Source organism: Bubalus kerabau, chromosome 19 (genome assembly GCF_029407905.1).
Source record: "Bubalus kerabau isolate K-KA32 ecotype Philippines breed swamp buffalo chromosome 19, PCC_UOA_SB_1v2, whole genome shotgun sequence".
In the NCBI taxonomy this organism is placed as follows: Eukaryota; Metazoa; Chordata; class Mammalia; order Artiodactyla; family Bovidae; genus Bubalus; species Bubalus kerabau.
This window is the reverse complement of record NC_073642.1, coordinates 62,257,450-62,278,096: the sequence shown is the minus strand read 5'-3', so window position 1 is coordinate 62,278,096 and position 20,647 is coordinate 62,257,450. Positions and strand designations below refer to the sequence as shown.

The 20,647-nt window shown below is 38.2% G+C and overlaps 1 protein-coding gene across 4 annotated transcripts in view; it reads right to left on the bottom strand.

Moving 5' to 3' along the window:
- Positions 1-4,907: 4,907 nt before the first annotated feature.
- VRK1 (VRK serine/threonine kinase 1) overlaps positions 4,908-20,647 on the bottom strand; it is an 81,126-nt gene continuing 65,386 nt past the window's right edge. For 3 of the 4 annotated variants that reach the window (XM_055555407.1, XM_055555409.1, XM_055555410.1), the window contains 2 exons: positions 9,743-9,833; positions 4,908-5,122 (listed from right to left, as the gene is read on the bottom strand). In XM_055555407.1, the coding sequence (XP_055411382.1) occupies positions 5,091-5,122; positions 9,743-9,833 (123 nt within the window). In that variant the 3' untranslated portion in view covers positions 4,908-5,090. The remainder of the gene's footprint in view (positions 5,123-9,742; positions 9,834-20,647) is intronic. The other variant, XM_055555406.1, reaches the window with a different exon arrangement.

Genomic DNA, 20,647 nt, shown 5'->3' with positions numbered 1-20,647 from the left:
TCTTCTTAAGGATCTTAAAGGCACAGGTCTCTCCCTTGAAAAATTCAAGAAATAAACCACTTCTCTCTCGGCCAGGCAATCCAACAGAACAATGTGTACTTCCAGTTGTAATCTTCCGAGATATACAGCCCTAGAACTTCACAGTGTTCAGGGTTAGCAGATCCTTCAGTTGCTTCACTATGAATTTCAAGTACATATCCAACCCGTATGAGGAAAGCTTGAGACATCTCTCACATCTGAGAATACCAAGAAGGTGTGCCATGAACTTCTGTACTATTTTTATGTTAAGGTCAGAAAAAATGTAAAATGCAGCAATTTTTTAGTTATTAAACAAACTGAGGCCCAGGTGTTATAACATGCTCGTTTACATAACTGCGATCACATCTCTACATCGCGACCACTTGCTTCTAAGACACCAGAAGCAGAAAAACCTAGAGAAAAATGGAAAGATTTCAGACTACTGTCCCACCTCCTCCCGGCCCCCACCCAAGGCTGGATTCGAGCCTTTAAAATTCCTTCCTGCCTCTGTACTACCACAAAGATTATCTTATTTCCACTGATAACTCAGACCCCTGACAAATGGTGGACCTAACCAAGACAACAAGAAGGGTTTTTCTGAAGAGGCTTTTGCAATTCACAAATAAATCTGTACTTTGCTCAATGGAGAAATTTTATAGGTAATTTCATGACAAGTCAAGACTACAAAAATTCAGGACTACTACTCATCAGCTGCAAAATGTTACTCCTATAATAAAAAAAAGCTCACCAATATATGAATAACACAGCCTTAGTACAGAGGAAACAACAGTTATTTTATTTGTAAAATAACAACCAAGTGGTATGAGTTGCCTAAACCATCTGGGAAACAATATATTACACAGAATCGCTAATATAGTGAGTATGGCTGTATTTACCTAAAGAACCCCTTTCCAATGTTAATTCTTCAGTGTGTCTTGCATTTTTTATATCTGTAGAGCTTAATGAGTGATGGGTATATAGAATAAACTGTGGAACTTTAGAAGACACATATGCAAAACTTTAACAGTGCAACTAGTACAACTGGAAAAATTACATGAAACAGAAAAATAAGTTTGATTGTTGTGGCAGTGGTGAGATCATAAATGAATTTTTTTCTTTCGTTTTGATTTCTGTTAATGTGGTCTGGGCAGTAAATAAGAATTAATAAGTAAAACGGCACTAATTAAATCAGTGTGGTGCTGGCATAAGAACAGACAAGACAGATCAATGAAACTGAACTGACAGTCAGATCCTGGTATAAGAACTTAACATGTAATAAAACAGGCAAAACAGACCAGAGTGGGAAGCGGGTGGGGAAGAGAATTTAACAAATGGTAGTTAAACTACTGGTTAGCTATTTGGAAAAAAATCTGTTGTGATCCTTATCTCACAGTATACATAGCAAAATGAAAGTGAGGTCACTCAGTCGTGTCCGACTCTTTGCAACCCCATGGACTGTAGCCTACCAGGCTCCATCCGTGGGATTTTCCAGGCAAGAATACTGGAGTGGATTGCCATTTCCTTCTCCTAGGGTATACATATACCACAGTAAATTTCATATGGATTAAAAATTCTGAAGCATTAAAAAAGAAAAAAAGCCCTGGTAAACATTTGATATCGGGATGCGAAATATTTTAAAACAGTGGCAGAAATTACGATGAAAAAGATCAATAGATGAAAGCCACAAAAATTAAGTCTTCAAAAAAAAGGGGGGAGGGGAGTCAGCAACAAACACGACAAAAGATCATTACTATACAAACAGTGCAAACACACACAGTCAAAAAGTGAATAGAATGATTAGTTTACAAATAAAAAATCGCTCAGGTTCACTAGCAATTAAAAAAAAATTACCTTAAAGTGTAAAAATTAGTAGTAAAGTATAAAAATTAGTAGTAGGATGACAAAAATGTTAAGCTGAGCACTGATTTATTGGGTACAGTGTTACATTAAGTGGTGTCCTTTTCCAAAGCAAGTTGGTAACATGCACCAATAACCTTCCATTTTCATAGTCTTTCACCCAAAAGTTTCCTTTTGAAAATCTAAGGAAATACTTCCAAACCTAGCCAGACTCTGAAATGTGTGTTAGTACTTTAGGGCTTCCCTGGTGGCTCAACTGGTAAAGAATCTGCCTGCAGTGCAGGAGACCCAACTTCAATTCCTGGGTTGGGAAGATCCCCTGGAGAAGGTAATGGCAACCCACTCCAGTATTCTTGCCAGGAGAATCCCCTGGATAGAGAAGCCTGGTGGGCTACAGTCCCTGGGGTCACAAGAGTCAGACACGACTTAGCAACTAAACCACCACCACCACCAAAGAAACACTTGTACATGTGGACAAAGACTTCTGCCCAATTTTATCCAAGAATATTGTGTATAATATCCTAATATTGAAAACAACGTCCAATATGAGGGAAACGGTTATAACAAATTCATAAGAAAAAAGTATTATGGAAGCACAAAAACTATATTTACAAAGTATCTGTAATAACATTAAGTATTTAATGTTCACTTTACAAAGCAGAATATAAAGATATGTAAAGTATGATGTTTAAAGACAAAAATGCATAGAAAAGATGTGTCAAAATATTAACAGCAGGTTGCCTGTGTGTGGTAGTAATATGGCTAGACAGTTTTCTGTATATTCTAAATTTTCTACAGTGATCATGTATTACTAACGCACTATGATGATCAGAAGAAAATAGAGCACTAAAAATAGAATTTTAAAGGACAAACAAGCATAACACACACAAATACAATGAGGTGTTTATATTTCCACCAATTATTTACTGCTATGCAACTTAAGCTCTTGATATGCACATTTAAGTTAGAAATTAAAGAAGTAACTGGGGCCGGGGAGGGGGTGGGACGGGGTGGGACGGGGTTGGGGGGGAGTTGCTGCCCTGGCCTATTAGCGTTTGATTTGTCTTAAAGATCATTATTGAAGAACACCTAGGAGCTACTTTACACCAGGGCTTCGATGGTTATCCAAGATTTATCAGTTGTTTTCTAGAAAATACAGAGCACCTGTAGCTCCCGTTGTCTGAAGGCAAGTGCCTGGCACAGGTGTGGGTCCTCAACAGAGCTGCAACCCTTGCTCATCACTAAGGACCTAAGCACACAGAGGGGAAGGCAGGCCATGGTGGGGACAGGAACGTCCCACGTGGACGCTGCATGGTAAAGGAAGAAGGAAGAAAGGCAAATCCACTGGATGCAGGGACCGGAAAGCAACACAAGACTGAAAACAACAAGTATGGAACTGAAAAAGTCAAGGATCAAAAGCCTAACTCCGAATGACAAGGAGGTTATTTGACCACTTTTTAGAAAAATATATGGGGTAAGAAAATTCAGAGAGAGGTAGGGAACAGAAGAACAGCAGAACGAGGGGATGCAGCTGAGGAATCAAACTGGCTACTGCGGCTACTGGGTTTTCATTTCTGCAGCCCTGCCAATAGAGTAACATTCGAGAAAATGCCAGCACTTGTTAAAAACAATATGTGAGGAAATATTTGTTTTCTTAATATTTAACCAACAGGTTTTTGCTATGTTTTTGTGTTTTGAAAAATAAAAAGGCTAAGGCATATACACAAAAACACGCCACACACATTTTATCCTATTTTAAGCGTCAATGTGTTTGAAACAGAACTCGAGAGTCGATTCTAGGTGTTACAAATAAACTTGAGTCCATAGCACTGATGAAAATCCAGCAATCTACAGAAAACTGGAGGAGGTTCTGCCCAAAATCTAGTTCTCTATTCTGTAAAGACACAGAGCCCAAGAACTTCAGGAGGCGTTTAAAAGATTAACCTTCAAAGGAAAGTTGCAGATCTGCTTTGCATATTTCAATATCCAACCACCACAGTGATAAATGCTTTGTGTTGACAACTAAATACCCACATTGGAGAGCAAAGGGTAAAGTCTTTGTGTTGGTTCGGAGTGGCTCAAACCTGGTACAACCCTGACAATTTCTGGTATGTCTACATCCACCTGTACTATTATTTAGTTAATATTTTCTTCAAATCAACTTGCTTTTTGAAAAAACTCTAATACCTACTTTAGCCTTGTCCTAAGCAAGAGAAATTGCCAGTTTAATGCTATTTATATTCTGAATACATATTAAATAAATGCTTAAATATTTAAATAAAAGACCATCTAAAAACACCGTATAGGTTACAAGTTGTAAGGCATACCACTCTTAGAAAATCCAATCCGATTCCAATTTCTCTAATGAAGCAAATCTTGAAATTGTTTATGTTTAAATTCCAAGCTTTATTCCTAATTCAACTATAAAAAGTCCACATTTTAAAATTTCTAATCACTTAAACTCTGAAGTGTTTGGTTTTCTATACAAGTATATGCTATAAAAAATAAAAAACTTGTAAGAAAAATAATCTCCTGTAAATGAACAATAAGTCACATGTATATATTTGACAGTATTTCCTTAAAGGAAGCCAGTCTATAAAATCTTTGATCATGCCACCTTGTGATAACTGTTTTCTTATCATACAGCTTGCACACTTAACTAATTCTCATGTAATCTTTCAAATACATATTTCATTTCTCACGGATATACTTACTATTCTATGTTTTCTTCCATAATCCTTTCCCTTCTTTTTGTACCTCTCATTTCATACAGCAGGTGATTAATAAATGCTTGTGAAACTGAACAAAATCAATACAAACTAAAATCTTATGGTCACAACAAATTGTGTATTTGTATCAAGCAAAAAAGGACCTTTATTTTAAGTTGTGTATTTCCTTAAAAGTAAGGCTTTTGTCGGACATTTATACTCTGGAAAACATACAATAATTAAAAAGTGCAAACACACTGCGTGGGACAGCTTCAAGGGTAGAACCTTAAAATTGGTACATTTTATAAATTAGGCTTTGATAAATTGCATAAAGTATTTATTTAATTAAAAAAAGTCTGCTTTTCAAACACATAGGTACTTCATTGTTACCTCCACTTCCACAAGACTCACATGAAAATAAAACACTTAATACAGAAAAGGAGGAAAAGGTCAACTGGAAAGGAGGAAAGCCAAATGAAGGAAGAAAAGAAAACCAGTTCACAATATTTACTTCTGCACTCTCTTTCTGGTTTTTGAACCTTGAAGAGAAAACAAAGAGATTTAAATCATTAATCATTACTTTACAAAAGCAAAATAACAGATATATAAGCATTTCCATATACAGTTACTAATATTTAAAATCTGTGATTTTGTGGAGTAGTCAGTGGAGATGAAATTCAGACACCAATTTATAACTGTTAATACCCTGAAAATCTTAGGAAATTGTGTCATTTTTTTTAGTGTGTCAAAAGACATTCTAACAAAGTCTACCTTCTACTTGGAGGTTATATGAGAATGCATCCACTGGTAAAATATACCCCATTTACACTGGTCATGAACTATTTCTCCCCCAAATTTTTACTGTGCAATTTAAAACATTAACTCCTAATATAAATCATAGCAACAAGGTAGGTGTTCCTTGGGGGAAAGCACTGAGTTACGCTATTATGAAAAGCCAGGAATTGTGCCTAGATGCGTTGCTTTTTAAAGCCTGCTCCCTCTGCTCTTCAGGCAGGAGAGCAGTGGGCTATTCTGGAATGCTAAGTCTTGTCCACTAGGAATTAAGTAGATCCCAACCAAGTTGCCTTCTAGAAAAGCGTCACATCTGACATTGGCCTACGTGCCTTCCGAAGATAGCTCCTGGGCTGGGAGAAACCAGCGCTTCTTTATCTGGGGTACGTGGATCCGCCTCCCCAAGGAGACTCTGTCCCCCCACACCCCAGGCCACCTCCACCTCAAGCACAGCAGAGGCAGAAGGACGAGCCCAGCCCAATCACAGCCGCCTGTGCTGGCAAGTGGAGTGTGCCTTCCAGGCCTCGGGCTTCCTTCCGCCAGGAGAGAGCAGCGGAACCAGGGTGAGGGCAGCGAGGAGCCCGCAAGTGATCAATGAGCGCACTGAACAACAAAGAGATCAATACTTCTTTTCTGAAGTGAACAAAACATCCTTTGAATCTAGGACAAAATATCTACCACACAGGTCTAATCACACACAGTTTCTAAAGGCTTTCTGATTATAGGTTTATTTAGGTACTTAATTGGAAGATCAGTTGTTGTTTTGTTTTTTAATTCTCCAGGTTCTAGTTTCTATTCAGTTGCCATACATTTCAATTCATGCAAACTTTAATCTTATATAAATGCCTTTTTTTTCACCACCACTCATAGTGCTCAGCCTATATACTATGGTGGGCTTAAGAGTTTTTCTTCAATTTTTGTGATATGGCCTTCTTTTAAAAATATCCCATGGCAGACTTTTAGGTTTTTACTATAATAACTTTGAAATTAATTTTGCATAGAAAACTGAAACCGCTGTGATTGTCTGAAACTGGCATAACAGAATAACACAAAATCAAGGTCAAAGGGAATACATCTCCCTTTCAATAAAATCTGAATCTACTGCCACATTACAAAGGACACTAAAGTTAACAGTTATAACTACTTTCTCATTAATGTCCTAATTTGACATTCTACTCTTATTAAATACCGCACTGCTACTTATCCCCATTCAATCTAGATTTAAAGTTTTCCACTGCAACTAATAATGCCATCACCACCTAGAATTTATTATATAATAAGTATTATGCAACGTAGACACCTTGTTACAGGTATCAATTCAAAATGGCTCCTAATAATCAATTCTGACTGTTTCAAGAAAAAAGCTATTTCTCCTCCAATCCCTTTAAAATATATACTCATTTTCTTAATATTTTACTATGAGTAAAAGGCCCAATCATAAGACTAATGTGTAAAATTTAATATTTGAAAACTAAAATATACAAGATTGGGGTATTCTTCTATGATGCAGAAGGAAAAAAAAAAAGTGGGAAATTTCTTTGCAGGGTGCCTTAGAAATACCTCTTCCTTTACTAGACCATAGCTCTTCAAGGGGTAAACATGTCATGCTTTCCTCAAAGAACCCTCAGGAATAGTCCAAAATCCAAGGTACTTAAAAAATACCATCACCAAGAGTAGGCTGTTGAGTACTGTCTATTGTATGAACAGCAGGGACAAAGTACACTAGCCATAAATATCATGGCTATATTAACTAATTTTTAGTGCAATTCTGAAATATTGGCATGGTTTTGAAATGCCAGAATACATGTGGTTTTTTTTAAAGGTTTATCATTTTGTGGGGGAAAAAAATTACTTGCAGCAAATTACCAAATTTCCTCAATTGGTAAAAATTATGCCTTGCATAAAAATAAAAGGATTAGAGGCCTCTGTTCTTCCTGAAAACCACCCTGTCACCCCCTCTCTTTCTTCAAGAAAACCTACACAATACACATTTTGAAAGCTTTCAGAAAGTGTTCTTACACAATAGACCCCCAGCTAGTCAAAATGAGTTTAGGTGTATCAAGAAAATTATACACATTTTTAAAATGGTCTAAATAGATATTAAAGGAAAGTTGCTCCCATTTTGCTAGGCACAGCATTCTAAAAGATCACACAGTGAGAAAAATCTCTTACCATATTGTAAACCATAAATTGTGTTTGAAAATAAAATTGTTAATGAAGAAACTGACATTTCTAAAGCAGCTGTTAGAGGTAACCATTCTTGAAACATGTTTCTGACACAAAATCTTAAAGCTCTAGAAACACAGAATTCACTGAATCGTATTATGCATTTCTTTAAAAAATTCAAATGTAATAATGTGCCTTCTCCTTCAAGTTACTTTAAATTGATGAATACAAATACATACATTTTCATGAACCCCTGGATGGTTTTTTTTCTTTGCAAGAAGCAATAACATTTTACTATCTCAGGTAAAATTTCTGTCATTTATGAATATTTAGATAGCAAAATACCTTAACCAGCCTTATATTTTAATGGAGAAAAAGAATTACAATGGGAAAATAACAGCATTTAATTAAAGCAATTCAGAGTTTATATGAATAAAAGAGAATCTATTATCTTCATTTTTTTAACATCAAAAAAATCTGGATTGTTAAATTAGTGATGGAGTCTATTCTCTTCTTTTGTCATTAATAAATAAAACAAAGGTACTAATATATTTTCTTACAGTAAAAACCCATCAGTATAAGGATCTTAAATTAAAATTTTAGGTATAAAAAACACTTTTCATAATTATAGTCAAACTGAAAATCAGCACCAAAACAAATATCTCAGATGCTCATTAAGCAAAGTTCAGGGAACAAACGACCCTCAGGCATGAAGGGAGGCAGGAGGCTTCCCCAGGCACAGCTGGGAACTGGCTTCGGTCTACATGGGTATCAACCTTACTATAACAACATAGGCCCTCTCCTAAACTAAAATTGCCTGTTTTAAATGTAAGGGGTTTCTTTAGGTAAAAATATTGTTCGATCATTATAAATGCTCCTTGATTTGGCTCCCAGTCACCATCATAGCTGTAGCCACTAGCCTCTGGCTGAGACATACTTCCATGTATTGCTCCCCGGGACTCCTCACTTTCTAATAACAAAATGAACAAGACAGGGGAGGAGGTGGGGGGGAAACAAAAACAGGAGGGAATGGAAGACAGCAGCAGAAAAGTGAGAGGCACTGTTTCAAAGCCTTTAGCTTCCAGAGTGATGTTATACACTCCCTCTTCAGATGTCCCAAGGATTCTCTTGGGTAAATTCAGATAAACCTAAGGATGAACTATCCATAATATACAATGAAGAAAATGATCGTAAAATCAGGGTGAAGGTGATTCTCGCTCAAAAGTCAATTTCTGCCTTCCACAAACATGCACCGGTGCTACTTGTCTAAGGGAAGGGAAAACACAGCACTGGCCTGGCTCTACAGGGCACTGACAGTTTGATGAAATTTTTTTCCCAAAATAAGCTTTTTCTTTCAGAAATCAGAAACATTTCAGGGCCAACAAACTAATAAATAAAAGGCAGACAGAGAGGAGAGAGATTTGGGGGGTGGGGATTGGGGGGTGAAGAATGGTACCGTAGCCAGCTCTGAATCTCTCCTCACCGAGGCAAGTAAACCATCTCTCATGAACCCTGGAACACTCCCCCCGCTTTCTGAGCCCCACAGGTGTGCCTACACACCACAGGCTGGCCGCTCACTAACCAGACCAACGTCCAACCTTGTCTTGCCCTTCACAGTGCTGCCTTGCTGAGGTCACTTCTGGAAGCCACGCTTGAAGTGTTCTCAGAACCAGTGTAGGAGCCACTGAAGAAATGACTTTATACTTTGCTTCCTGTTTCAAGAGCTTGGAAAAGTGATGATTCGAGGCTTTAATTCCTTGCAGCCCAACTTGTTGACAGAAGAGTTGGCAGACCCTGCAGTAGGCCATGTATAACCACCTGACCTGACATGCCCCTTCAAGCCCAGAGTTCTGTGGCTAAGTGTGGGAAGTTGGCCAGAGAGCAGCCAGAGAAGTGTGTGTTCTGGTCTGCACATCTAACCCTTTCACAACATTCTGTCATGTAAATGCTTTGTGTCTTGGGCTCCATATCTGCAAAAAGAGACCAACTCCTGGTCCCAACTTCAGATTCCTGGAAACATGATCAGAGTATGTAAGACAATGTGTGAACAAGGACAACGTGATGGATGGTGTCTAAGACATTCTCTTACTTTTTTAATTATACAATAAGAATGTTACGACCCAAACAGTTAACCCTTTATTCACCGGGAAGAAGTGAAATTTGCGTTTATTATATAAGAACTAATAGACCGTTCAACTTACGGGTTTGTGTGGCCTCTTCTGTCTGTTTATCCGAGCATTCCATGTCTTCAACATTAGATTCTACGCTTTCCTCAGCTTCTTTCTTTCTCTTCTTACACATAAAAATTAAAAGAAAGAAAAAGAAATGTGGCATGATGATTAAGTAAATATACCAGATATTAGCACGAATCTATCTATACAGGATTGAGTGCGCCAAAACATACAGAATACACACAGCTTCAAGGGTGGGAGTCACCTAAGGAAGGGGTCAGGGATGAGAGAAAATCCGGTTAAGAGAAACTTTACCTATATAGTTAGCCTAGGAGTGGGTACATTTGCTATATCCACCTTTTTATGCTTCATATAATTTATCATTGAAAGTCATGTTTTAGCCACCCAGACTGACTATACAGAAACCCTTTTTGAAAGCAAAGTGTTTTACAAATTTAATACCATGGCTTGCTCAAGCCAATGATACTTACTTTTGCCATTTTACACAATGTGGGAGGGGTGGTCGGGGTGGGGGAGTAAATTCATTTAATAGGAAAATATATACCTGGCCCATGTATTGCATCAATGGTTATACCCTATAAGTTGGTTGGAAAATTGCATTCACTAATCAACAATGGCAAACTTCCAATAAATGGGTTTGTTTTTTTTTTTTTTTTTTTAAGTTTAAGAAGGCCATAAACCTTACTGTAAAGGAAGAGTCTTAAAAGTATACAGTGCTCCTAAAATCTCAGAAACAGAATGGATTTTCTAATAGTCTCTCAGGCCTTTCCTGTTTTCTATGTACTTTTCTAGTCAAGTGTTATTAATACTTAGGAGCTAATGCCTACATTCTATCACAACCAATTCTTTCCAAATGTTCATATAACTTATTTTTCTTACTTTCTATCACAACTATAGTTTCTAACTAGTTCAATACTGTGTAAAACATTTTAAAATTCTTTTTTTCTTGTTACTTTCTTAATTTTATTTTTTATTGAAATACAGTTAAGTTACAATATTGTGTTAGTTTCAAGTATACAGAAAGTGATCCGGTTATTTTTTTTTAATGGAGGAAAATTACAATGTTATGGTAGTCTCTGTTGTACATCAACATGAATCAGTCATAATTATATACGTTTGTTATTATTTAGTCGCTAAGTTGTGTCTGACTCTTCTGTGACTTCAGGAACTATAGCCCACAGGCTCCTTTGCCCATGGGATTTTCCAGGCAAGAATACTGGGGTGGGTTGCCATTTCCTTCTCCAATCTCCTTCTACATATATATATGTGTGTGTGTGTGTGTGTATATATATATATATCTCCTCCCTAAAATTCGTAACATCTCTCTATGTGGGTATACCTATAGAAGGACATTAGTAATGAACCGAAAACTTTGTATTTTTCATACAGCTTTATCCCATGTAGTCTCAAATTTAAATGTGTTGAAATCCACATCAGAACTCAGAGCTTCTCTCGGCTTCCTAAAGTAAGTTTGTAGTATTTAGGAAATTATCTGATACCTCCCAAATCTCAGAGATTACAGCACATCAGAAGGTCCTTGTTTATATTTTCCTAACAATTAGTTTTAAGTTAAACTTTGTTGAAAAAATAATTTTCCCAGCTTCAGGCCGTAATGTGTACAGCTATGAAAGAGTATAAGGAATGCCTGCTGACAGGCCACGGTTCTTTTTCCTAATGGCAAGCATGGGTTCTGTTCCACAGACAACTACAGGGAAAGCACAACTCTATTCAAATGACATCATCTTAAAACCACCAAATGGTCAGAACTGTTGTTATCTATATACCACAATTAATCCCACTGTTCCAAAACACGCTGAGGGTGGCTATGGAAAGATGAGAACTCAGACATACCCACCACGGCCCTGAAGAAAATGCAATGCAAATATAAAAATAATATCCTGACTAAACCTTACGAAACTTTCAAAGGCATTCATTTAGCAGATTTGTATATGGAGGTATTGCTTCTCAAAAATAGCTGAAGAGTGGCTGTAACTTCATGTAAGTGATGAGAGAAGGGGATAGTGCCTCACATCTTTCTTTTCCAAAGTGTTGCTTCATGATTACCATCTAAACCCTGCTGGGCTGAACAGATTGGTTCGATAATTACATACAATAACTGCAGTGGGCAGGTAACCCTCAGCTGGCACAGGGCAGCTCCCCTGTGAGAACTTCCATATGCAAACCGCACTGATGGAGCGTATTAGGTGCCTCTCTCCTGCGGGTGCACAGGCCTGATTAACGCCAGCCAAGACTCCAAGGTTAGCATGTCAGCAGATTTGTGATGCATTAGGCAGGAATAAACACAGACACTTTTGTTCGTTCGGACCAAAATTAAGGAGGAATATTTCAGTACTACGTTGCTTTCCATACGGGAGAGAATGCATTTTCCAGTTTTAGGAGAGCAGATTTTTAAATGTCTCATTATAAAGGGAGCTATCCAATACGTTCTACCTAAGAACCCAATGCATTCATCTTGTTTTCAAGCTTATTTAATAAGTAGGAGCTTTCTTTATCCCCATGCAGGTAAATTACAGAGGAATGAAAATCAGACAGTATTCAACCAACAAAAGAAACACCTGTGTTTGAGCAGGACGCACTGGGGAAAGCACTGCATTTCCTGAGTCCATGCTCCAGGTGGGTGTCTCTAGCCCGGCTCTTCTGACAATGCATACAGTAAGGATGGAAAGGACCAACGGTCTACAGACTAAGACCAACTAACAACAACAACCACCTTCATGTTAAAGAATATCTAAGTATGTTACCCATTTTACAAGGCAATGAGTACACTTCCTAACAATGTGCTGCCAGCTTCTTTCTCCTGATATCACCAAATGCTTCACTTTGTTACCTGACAGCATCCTGGGCTTCAGACAGTGCATTATTTTGGTTATCTGTGAACAGAAAACAACTTCACAAAGTGTGCTGAGCTCTGACTTTGACATATTCCGTATCAGGTCTCACAGTCTCTTTCTTTACATTTATAAACAAAACCAAAATATTACAGGACATACAAGAGTAATTCATAAGCTTAGGATAAGGCTTTCTTTCAATTCAGCATGGCTAAAATATCTTTTAAAAATTAGGTTTATTTCAAAGGGCATGAGTGCATACATTACACATTATATTTCTGAAGTGCCTAGATATGCTAGGCTACAACTTCTCACCTCTAATTTAAAAACAGGAAGACAAATCAGCTAGATGCATTGAACTGATAACTTACTAACAGTCTAACTGAATGGAGGCCAGTTATAGACTTAAAGCTGTTTTAAGGGAAAAGAGAAGTCTTCAGAGACAAAAACCAAGGACCAATTCTTTGCACCCCAACTCAAACATCCAAAGATAACCTCTAAATGCTTTCAGCAACATCTAAGAGAAGCCAATCAAATTTATGGTTACAGCAAAGGAGATGCGTGCTCAAGGACTGCTGTTGGGTTTTCCCCCCCGTATTACAAAAGTCATAAATGTTTATTATATGGGACTTCCCTGGTGGTACAGTGGATAAGAATCCACCTGCCAATGCAGGGGACACAGGTTCGATCCCTGGTTGGGTAAGATCCCACATGCTGCAAAGCAACCAAGCCCCTGTGCCACAACTACCGAGTGTGTGCTCTAGGGCCCACAGGCCACAACTGCTGAGTCCGTCTGCTGCAACTACTAAAGCCCGCGTGCCTACAGCCTGTGCTCTGCAACGAGAAGCCATGGCCATGAGAAGCCAGTGCATGACAACTACAGACAGCCCTGCTCGCTGCAACTGGAGAAGGTCCATGCACCACCATGAAGGCACAGTGCAATCCAATATAAACAATTTTTTAAAAATTACTGTTCCCTCTATTCTGTTCCCTCCCTTTCTCATAGAAAACCATATTTCAAAAAAGTGTTTATTATAGAAACTTAGAATGCACAGCTTAAAAAGTTTAAATGTTTGGTATTGCACATGCGTCAAACAAAGAACTGTACACACAAACATGAGATTGCAACACACAGTTAATCTTACTGAACTTCTTTGATTAAGGCCACTGAAATCATCAGGCAAATGTCCACACTTTACAAATTACTATTATATTCCTTAATAGTAGCCAGAAATAGAGTATTTGTTACTAGTGGTAACTAAAAGGAAAAAGACAGAATGTATCTTCTATGACCCTAAAGAAACCTATGTGCTACACCACAGTGTTTATAAAACCAGTGGATCTTAGTTAAATTTTACTATCTAGGCAGAAAAAACTGAGGCTGGGACAGAAGAAAAGCTGGGAGAACCCGTTCAGTATTTCAATCTGGTGGGGGTAAGGCCAAGAGGACTCAGAGCTCGTGGTTCTTCTCAGAACTTCCTTCCATAGGACCATACTTCCTCCCACAAGACTTTTCCGAGTGACGTGGTGGTTACCAATAGCGGTGCTTTCACTGTAACAGACCCCTTCCTGGAGAGCCAGTGAGCACTTACATTCATGTGTTCCTGGCCAGCCACTGCCCACGCCCTCGTTACCTGCTCTCCCACCCTGGACCCTCCTGGGGGCAAGGGCACCTGCCATTATGCATGTTACACAGGCATACGTATCTGGGGTCTGCACCTGTTGAGCAAGTAGTCCACTACTACAGTAAAAACAAACAGCCACGATGCAAGCCCCTCAAAAACCATGTAAATGGACGACGAGTAATTATAGAAATGTTTTGAGAAAAAGTAGGAAAAGATCAGACATAACGGAAAAGAGAAGAGATGAAAAGATGGGAGGTGGGTTAGGAAATGAGTCACTGACTTAAGAGAAGGGCAGATGAATTTAAAGAATGGTCTAAATGTTACCATACACCAAAGTGATTTATTATTTTAAATGAGTTTGTGTGTTAAAGGCTGTGATAAGAGTAACACATGCTGTAATTTCCTTCCACGGTAACCCTGATTCTACTGGAAAAGAGGCAGGAACCCCATCATGTACTTTCTAAGCACCTACTGCGTGCCAGGCTTCCCTGGTAGCTGAGCTGGTAAAGAATCCGCCCACAATGCAGGAGATTCCAGTCTGATTCCTGGGTTGGGAAAGACCCCCTGGAAAAGGGACAGGCTGCCCATTCTAATACTCTTGGGCTTCCCTGGTGGCTCAGATAGTAAAGAATCTGCCTGCAATGTGAGAGACCTGGGTGTGATCTCTGGGTTGGGAAGATCCCCTGGAGGAAGGCATGGCAACCCATTCCAGTATTCTTGCCTGGAGAATCCCCAAACAGAGGAGCCTGCAGGCTGCAGTTCATGGGGTCGCAAAGAGTCGGACACGACTAAACGACTAACACTTTCAATGATAAGAAGTCATTTCAGAGTTCCTTAAGTGAGTCCAATGTAATCCCACATATATAGAATTTCACTCTGTGAAGTATTAATTCATTTGTAAAGTGACACAGGCAACACGACATGGTCAAACCCTGATTTTCCTTACATGGCTGACAAAATGTGGAATATCTACGTCCTTCACCAGTTCAAGCTACCACACTCTTATGCCATGAAGAATGAAGCACTGCCTGTAATTATATGAAAATGGTGTGGCAAATATCATTGCTAACTCATGAGTGAGCAAATAAAACCAATGCACCTGTACACTGTCAGAATAAATAAACAAGTGGAAACATTGCAACTAGGTGGCAAGCACACGTGATTGCTTGCTCTATGGGCAACACATTTTTTAGCAAAAATTGCTTTCACAAAGTAGGCATAAACGTCCACTTGCTTATCTGGAGCGAATGTGTGTTACTTCTGAAGACCTAGAAACGAGCTGCTTTAGGCACCTACTGTCACCCACACTCCTAGAAAAATAAAGCCACTGAGCAGACAAGGAGCTGAAAAACAAGCTGGATCTGAGCACGTGACCTTCAGGAATACTACATGACTGAGAACTTACTCTCATCAAGTAATAAGGGCAATCAAAGCCTGGCAAGATCTCCCAATATAAGCACTTCGGGAAACAGTAAATCCATCTTCCACAGTGTTGGCAACAATGGCTTTTTGAGACTATCATCACTCACATCACAAGCACCACAAATATGATCAAACTTGTGATCACTGAACAACTGCGAGCTGTATCCAGACATTCAACAAGCAAACGTCTAAAGACACACACATGACAGTACTCTCTTCTGTGCTGGAATTAATATGACCTGAGGCTTCCATCACCTGTACCATTAATGTCAAAACTCCAGCAAAGTCACGGTGTTTCAAGGGCAACTTACAGGCAGAGGCAAATGCACAGCTAGTGATGCTTTAATTGTCTTTAATATTTTATATCTAAAACCACTAGGAGATTTTCAAGTGCCTTGAGTTCCTATGAGGGAAAAAACTATATAAATGCATAATAATAATAATAATTAATGGTTATATGGCCCTGAACAATTCATCTAACTTCTGATTTTCACTTTCATCATTTGTAAGCAGATATATTCTCATATCAGTGCTGTAAAGTATATGCAAAATAACGCAAAAGTACTGACAGACTGCAGAGTACTACGTACATGCTCAAAGGAGACCCAAGGCTGATATAACCAGCACTGAGCACTATCAAGTCCCCTGGGTAAATTTCAAACTAAGAATTAAAAGCACAAGACTCTGAAGTTGTAATGCTGCAAACTAAAGAGGCCAATATTTATAAAAATACATATTTCAATGAAAGCCAAACCCTCTGTATGTACTAGTGGGGAATTAAACGCTCTAAAGGCATTCATGAACAAGTTCTTAAAAATAAACCAGGCTGCATTAGCGTTCCTATTAAAAACAGACTGTCTGACCTCCCCCCACAATACATCTATGCCACAACATTTCTAATCCTTAATCAACATGGGTGAATGGTGAACGCAGAATCCTCTGGCATCAGAAGGCCTCTGCTTTACATCAACTGCCTTGGTCCCTTAGTATCAATCAACAGCTTGAGGGAAGAAAGTTAACTTCAAACTCATTAATTTAACTATTTTTAATATGAGTGAGTTATGGAGCTCTATTTTGTAACCTTTATTTCACAGCAATTATCATCTTGTTTTTGTTGCAAAATCAACTTTTACCCATTCCCCATCATTGACTATTCCAAACCATCAACTTGAACACACACACTCACCAAGTCAATGTTAAGCCAGTCTTCATTCACATCCGCCCGATATACTTGATTGCATAAACTGAACTTTAACGATATATGATCTTAGTTGAAGGTGTTGAAAGATTCAAATAAAAATTATTTTATTTGAATCTTTATTTTCCTGACATCAAGACACCAGAAAGACTTGAGAAAATGTACTCAGTGAAACAACAGCATTAATGTTGCAGTTAACATTTACTGATTAACTTATCACGTGTTCAGCACTGGTCAAAGCACTTTCTAAATCTCATTTAATCCACACAACAATCTTATGAGCAAGATAGGCAATATTATTATTTCCACAGAAAGATAACTTAAAAAAAAACTCATTCTTTATTAAAAATGAATTCACACAAATGTTTAATATAATTCCTAAAAACTAGTCATGATATCACAGAAAAATGCAATCTTGGTCTAATACTGTCTTTTGAGATCTAAGTTTTGAACATATCTTATAAGCATATCTGTTTATTATGTCCAAAAATAAATCTCCCTACATACCATTCAAAGCACTTATATGATGCCAAATTTCCTTTTCTATCTTTTCCAATAAAAATTAAAACACGGCATGTATGAATAACTGTCTATGAATACAAACTGGTCATGAGGCTGATAAGTGCTATTATTCAAAGTCTTTTAGACTTAAATGCCCAATATCTGCTTTGTCTATTTGCAAAAGGAATGGTTTTCACATGGAAGCTAGAATTCTAAGATACTCAAATTTTGGTTGGCAGTGGTTCTCAGCTATGCCCGCACAACATAATCACCTAAAAATCCTGAGGCCTAGGTCTACTCCCATAGCTTTTGGTTTAATTGGTCTGGGGTGTAAGCCAGGCAATGGAATTTTTAAAAGCTCCCAGGTGATTTTAATATGCAGTCAAAGAGGCCACCCCCTGCCTTTCATTTGCACCAGAATCATCTGAGGCACCTGTGGTATGGTGCCCTCCCAGATCACAGCATGCAATACACAGTTGGAGACCCCACTGTGAAAGAAAACGCAGTCCTCCCCTCAAAAAGAAATCTTATAAAGTAAACTGGAGGCTTAAAAAAAGATTTTAACGATTAAAGAAATGAGAAATGAGAATTTTTAAAAAAGAAATAACAAGGAAACCAGATAGCTAATAAGCAGAAAAATAATCATTATAGAATTTATAAGTATATTAGAAATTTCGAAAACAACAGACAGAGCTGACAACTAAATGACATGAAGGAAAGGTCTGGGATGATTATAGATGATGCAAAAGAAACAGACCAAGAATTAAGTAAGCAGTTAGACATGGAAGATGTGTATATTCTCTACACAGTCAGATGCAACCACAAACATCACTGAGGTAAGTGGAAGAATACCTAAATAAATACAGAGGTATACCATATTCATGGAACAGAAAAGAATATTGTGAAAATATCAGTTTTTCCCAAAAGTCAATGCAATCAAAATCCCAGCAGTATTTTTGTGGAAATTAGTAAAATGTATAGGGACAAAGGGCCAAAAACCAGAAAGACAATCTCATAGAATAACAAAGCTGGAGAACTTAACTATCAAATATTACCACAAAGAAGTAGTTCAAGCAGTTTGGCACTGATACAAATGCAGAAGAGCAGGCCTACGGTAGAGAACAGGGCATCTAGAAACACATTCAAACATGGGTGGCCACCTGAAAACCAGCTTCCTGCTCTAAGGACACTATGATCTTTTCTGTAAATGGTTCAGATCAGCTGGATAACCAGAGGGTAAACAAACACCAATTCACACCATTCACAAAATCAAATTATGTTAAATTACAGACCTAAGTGAAAAAGACAAAATAAAATTTCTTGACACAAGAATGACTGTGAACAAAATCTTTCTAGACTAGAATACACAAAGCACTAGCCATTAACAAACACATACACACCAAAAACCCCTGATAAATTAGGCTTCATTAAAGTTAAGAACTTCTGTTCATCAAAGATGTCATATTAAGAGAGTAAAAAGAAAAACCACAGACTGTATTTAAAAAATGTGCAATACATATATGGTGTATATACAAAGTACTTAACTCAATCAAAGAAAAGCAGACAACTCAGACATATTTTAATAGACCTGAAATGCACTTCACAAAAAAAAGGTTATCAAGACTGATGTGCACATGAAAAGGTGTTCAAAATCAATATTCCCAGGATATGAAACTAAAACCATCAAGAAATACTAGTGAGCACCTACCAAAGTAGGTAAAATTAACATAATGCAATAACTAGCGTCAGAGAGCAACTGAGACTCTCCTAAGCTGCTGGTGGGAGAGCAGAGTGGACAGAGCCTTGGCAGGATCTGCTGAAGCTATTAAGCATACACAGACCCTACCCCCTGGTAGCTCTACTACAAACACACCCAACTTGAATTAATTATGTGTGTTTCCTAAAAGAATTTATAAGCGTGTTTTTAGCAGTATAATTGCAATCACCGAAAACTGGAAACAACGTATATATCCATGAACAGCAGAAGAAACAAATGAATCATGATACAGTCATACAGCAGAGTACTGCATGCATGCTCAGTCACTTCAGTCGTGTCCGACTCTGCGACCCCATGGACCGTGGTCTGCCAGGCGCCTCCGTCCATGGGACTCTCCAGGCAAGAGTACTGGAGTGGCTTGCCACTGCCTTCTCTGTAACAGAGTACTATACAGGAACAAAAACCAAAAAGACTTCTGCTACTTGCAACAGCACAGACATTCGAAATACAAACGAACCAAAGACTCAAAAGTATACAAAACACATGGTGGTACTGCCAAGTATTTTTAAAACAGCAAAATGAACTCACGATGTTAGAAGTCATACTGTTGGTTATTCTTAATGAAGGGTAATGGCCAAGAGAGGTTTCAATGAATGATCCAATCTTGATTTAGGGGACATTTAAATGCATGTGTTCACTTTTGTGAAGTTCAAACTTCTCGCTTATTTGTGCACTGTGCTGCACAGGTAGAGCTTCCCTTGTGGCTCAGCTATAAAAGAATCCACCCGCAATGCGGGAGACAGACCTGGGTTCGATCCCTGAGTTGCAAAGATCCCCTGGAGAAGGGAAAGGCTACCCACTCCAGTATTCTGGCCTGGAGAATTCCATGGACTGTATAGTCCATGAGGTCACAAAGAGTCAGATACAACTGACCGACTTTCACTGCACAGATATCATAATTTCACTTATTTTAATGGACTTTAAAAAATTAGGGGCAAAAGATACTTGACAAAATCCAAATAAGACAACATTCAAAGTAAAGAAATCAATAATGGGATTTATTGATATAATGGGATTTACTGATTTATTAAGGACAGATACAGTGTGGACCTAAGAGAAGCAAAAGATATTAAGAAGAGGTGGCAAGAATACACAGAAGAACTATACAAAAAAGATCTTAATGACCCAGATAACCATGACAGTGTGATCACTCATCTAGAGCCAGACAGACATCTTGGAGTGCAGAGTCAAGTGGGCCTTAGAAAACATCACTATGAACAAAGCTACGGGAGGTGATGGAATTCCAGCTGAGCTATTTCAAATTCTAAAAGATGATGCTGTGAAAGTGCTGCACACAATATCCCATCCCAGCAAATTTGGACAACTCAGCAGGGGCCACAGGACTGGAAAAGGTCAGTCTTCATTTCAATCCCAAAGAAAGGCAATACCAATAAATGTTCAAACTACTGCACAAATGCACTCATTTCACATGCCAGCAAAGTAATGCTCAAAATTCTCCAAGCTAGGCTTCAACAGTACATGAACTGAGAACTTTCAGATGTGAAAGCTAGATTTACAAAAGGCAGAGGAAACAGAGATCAA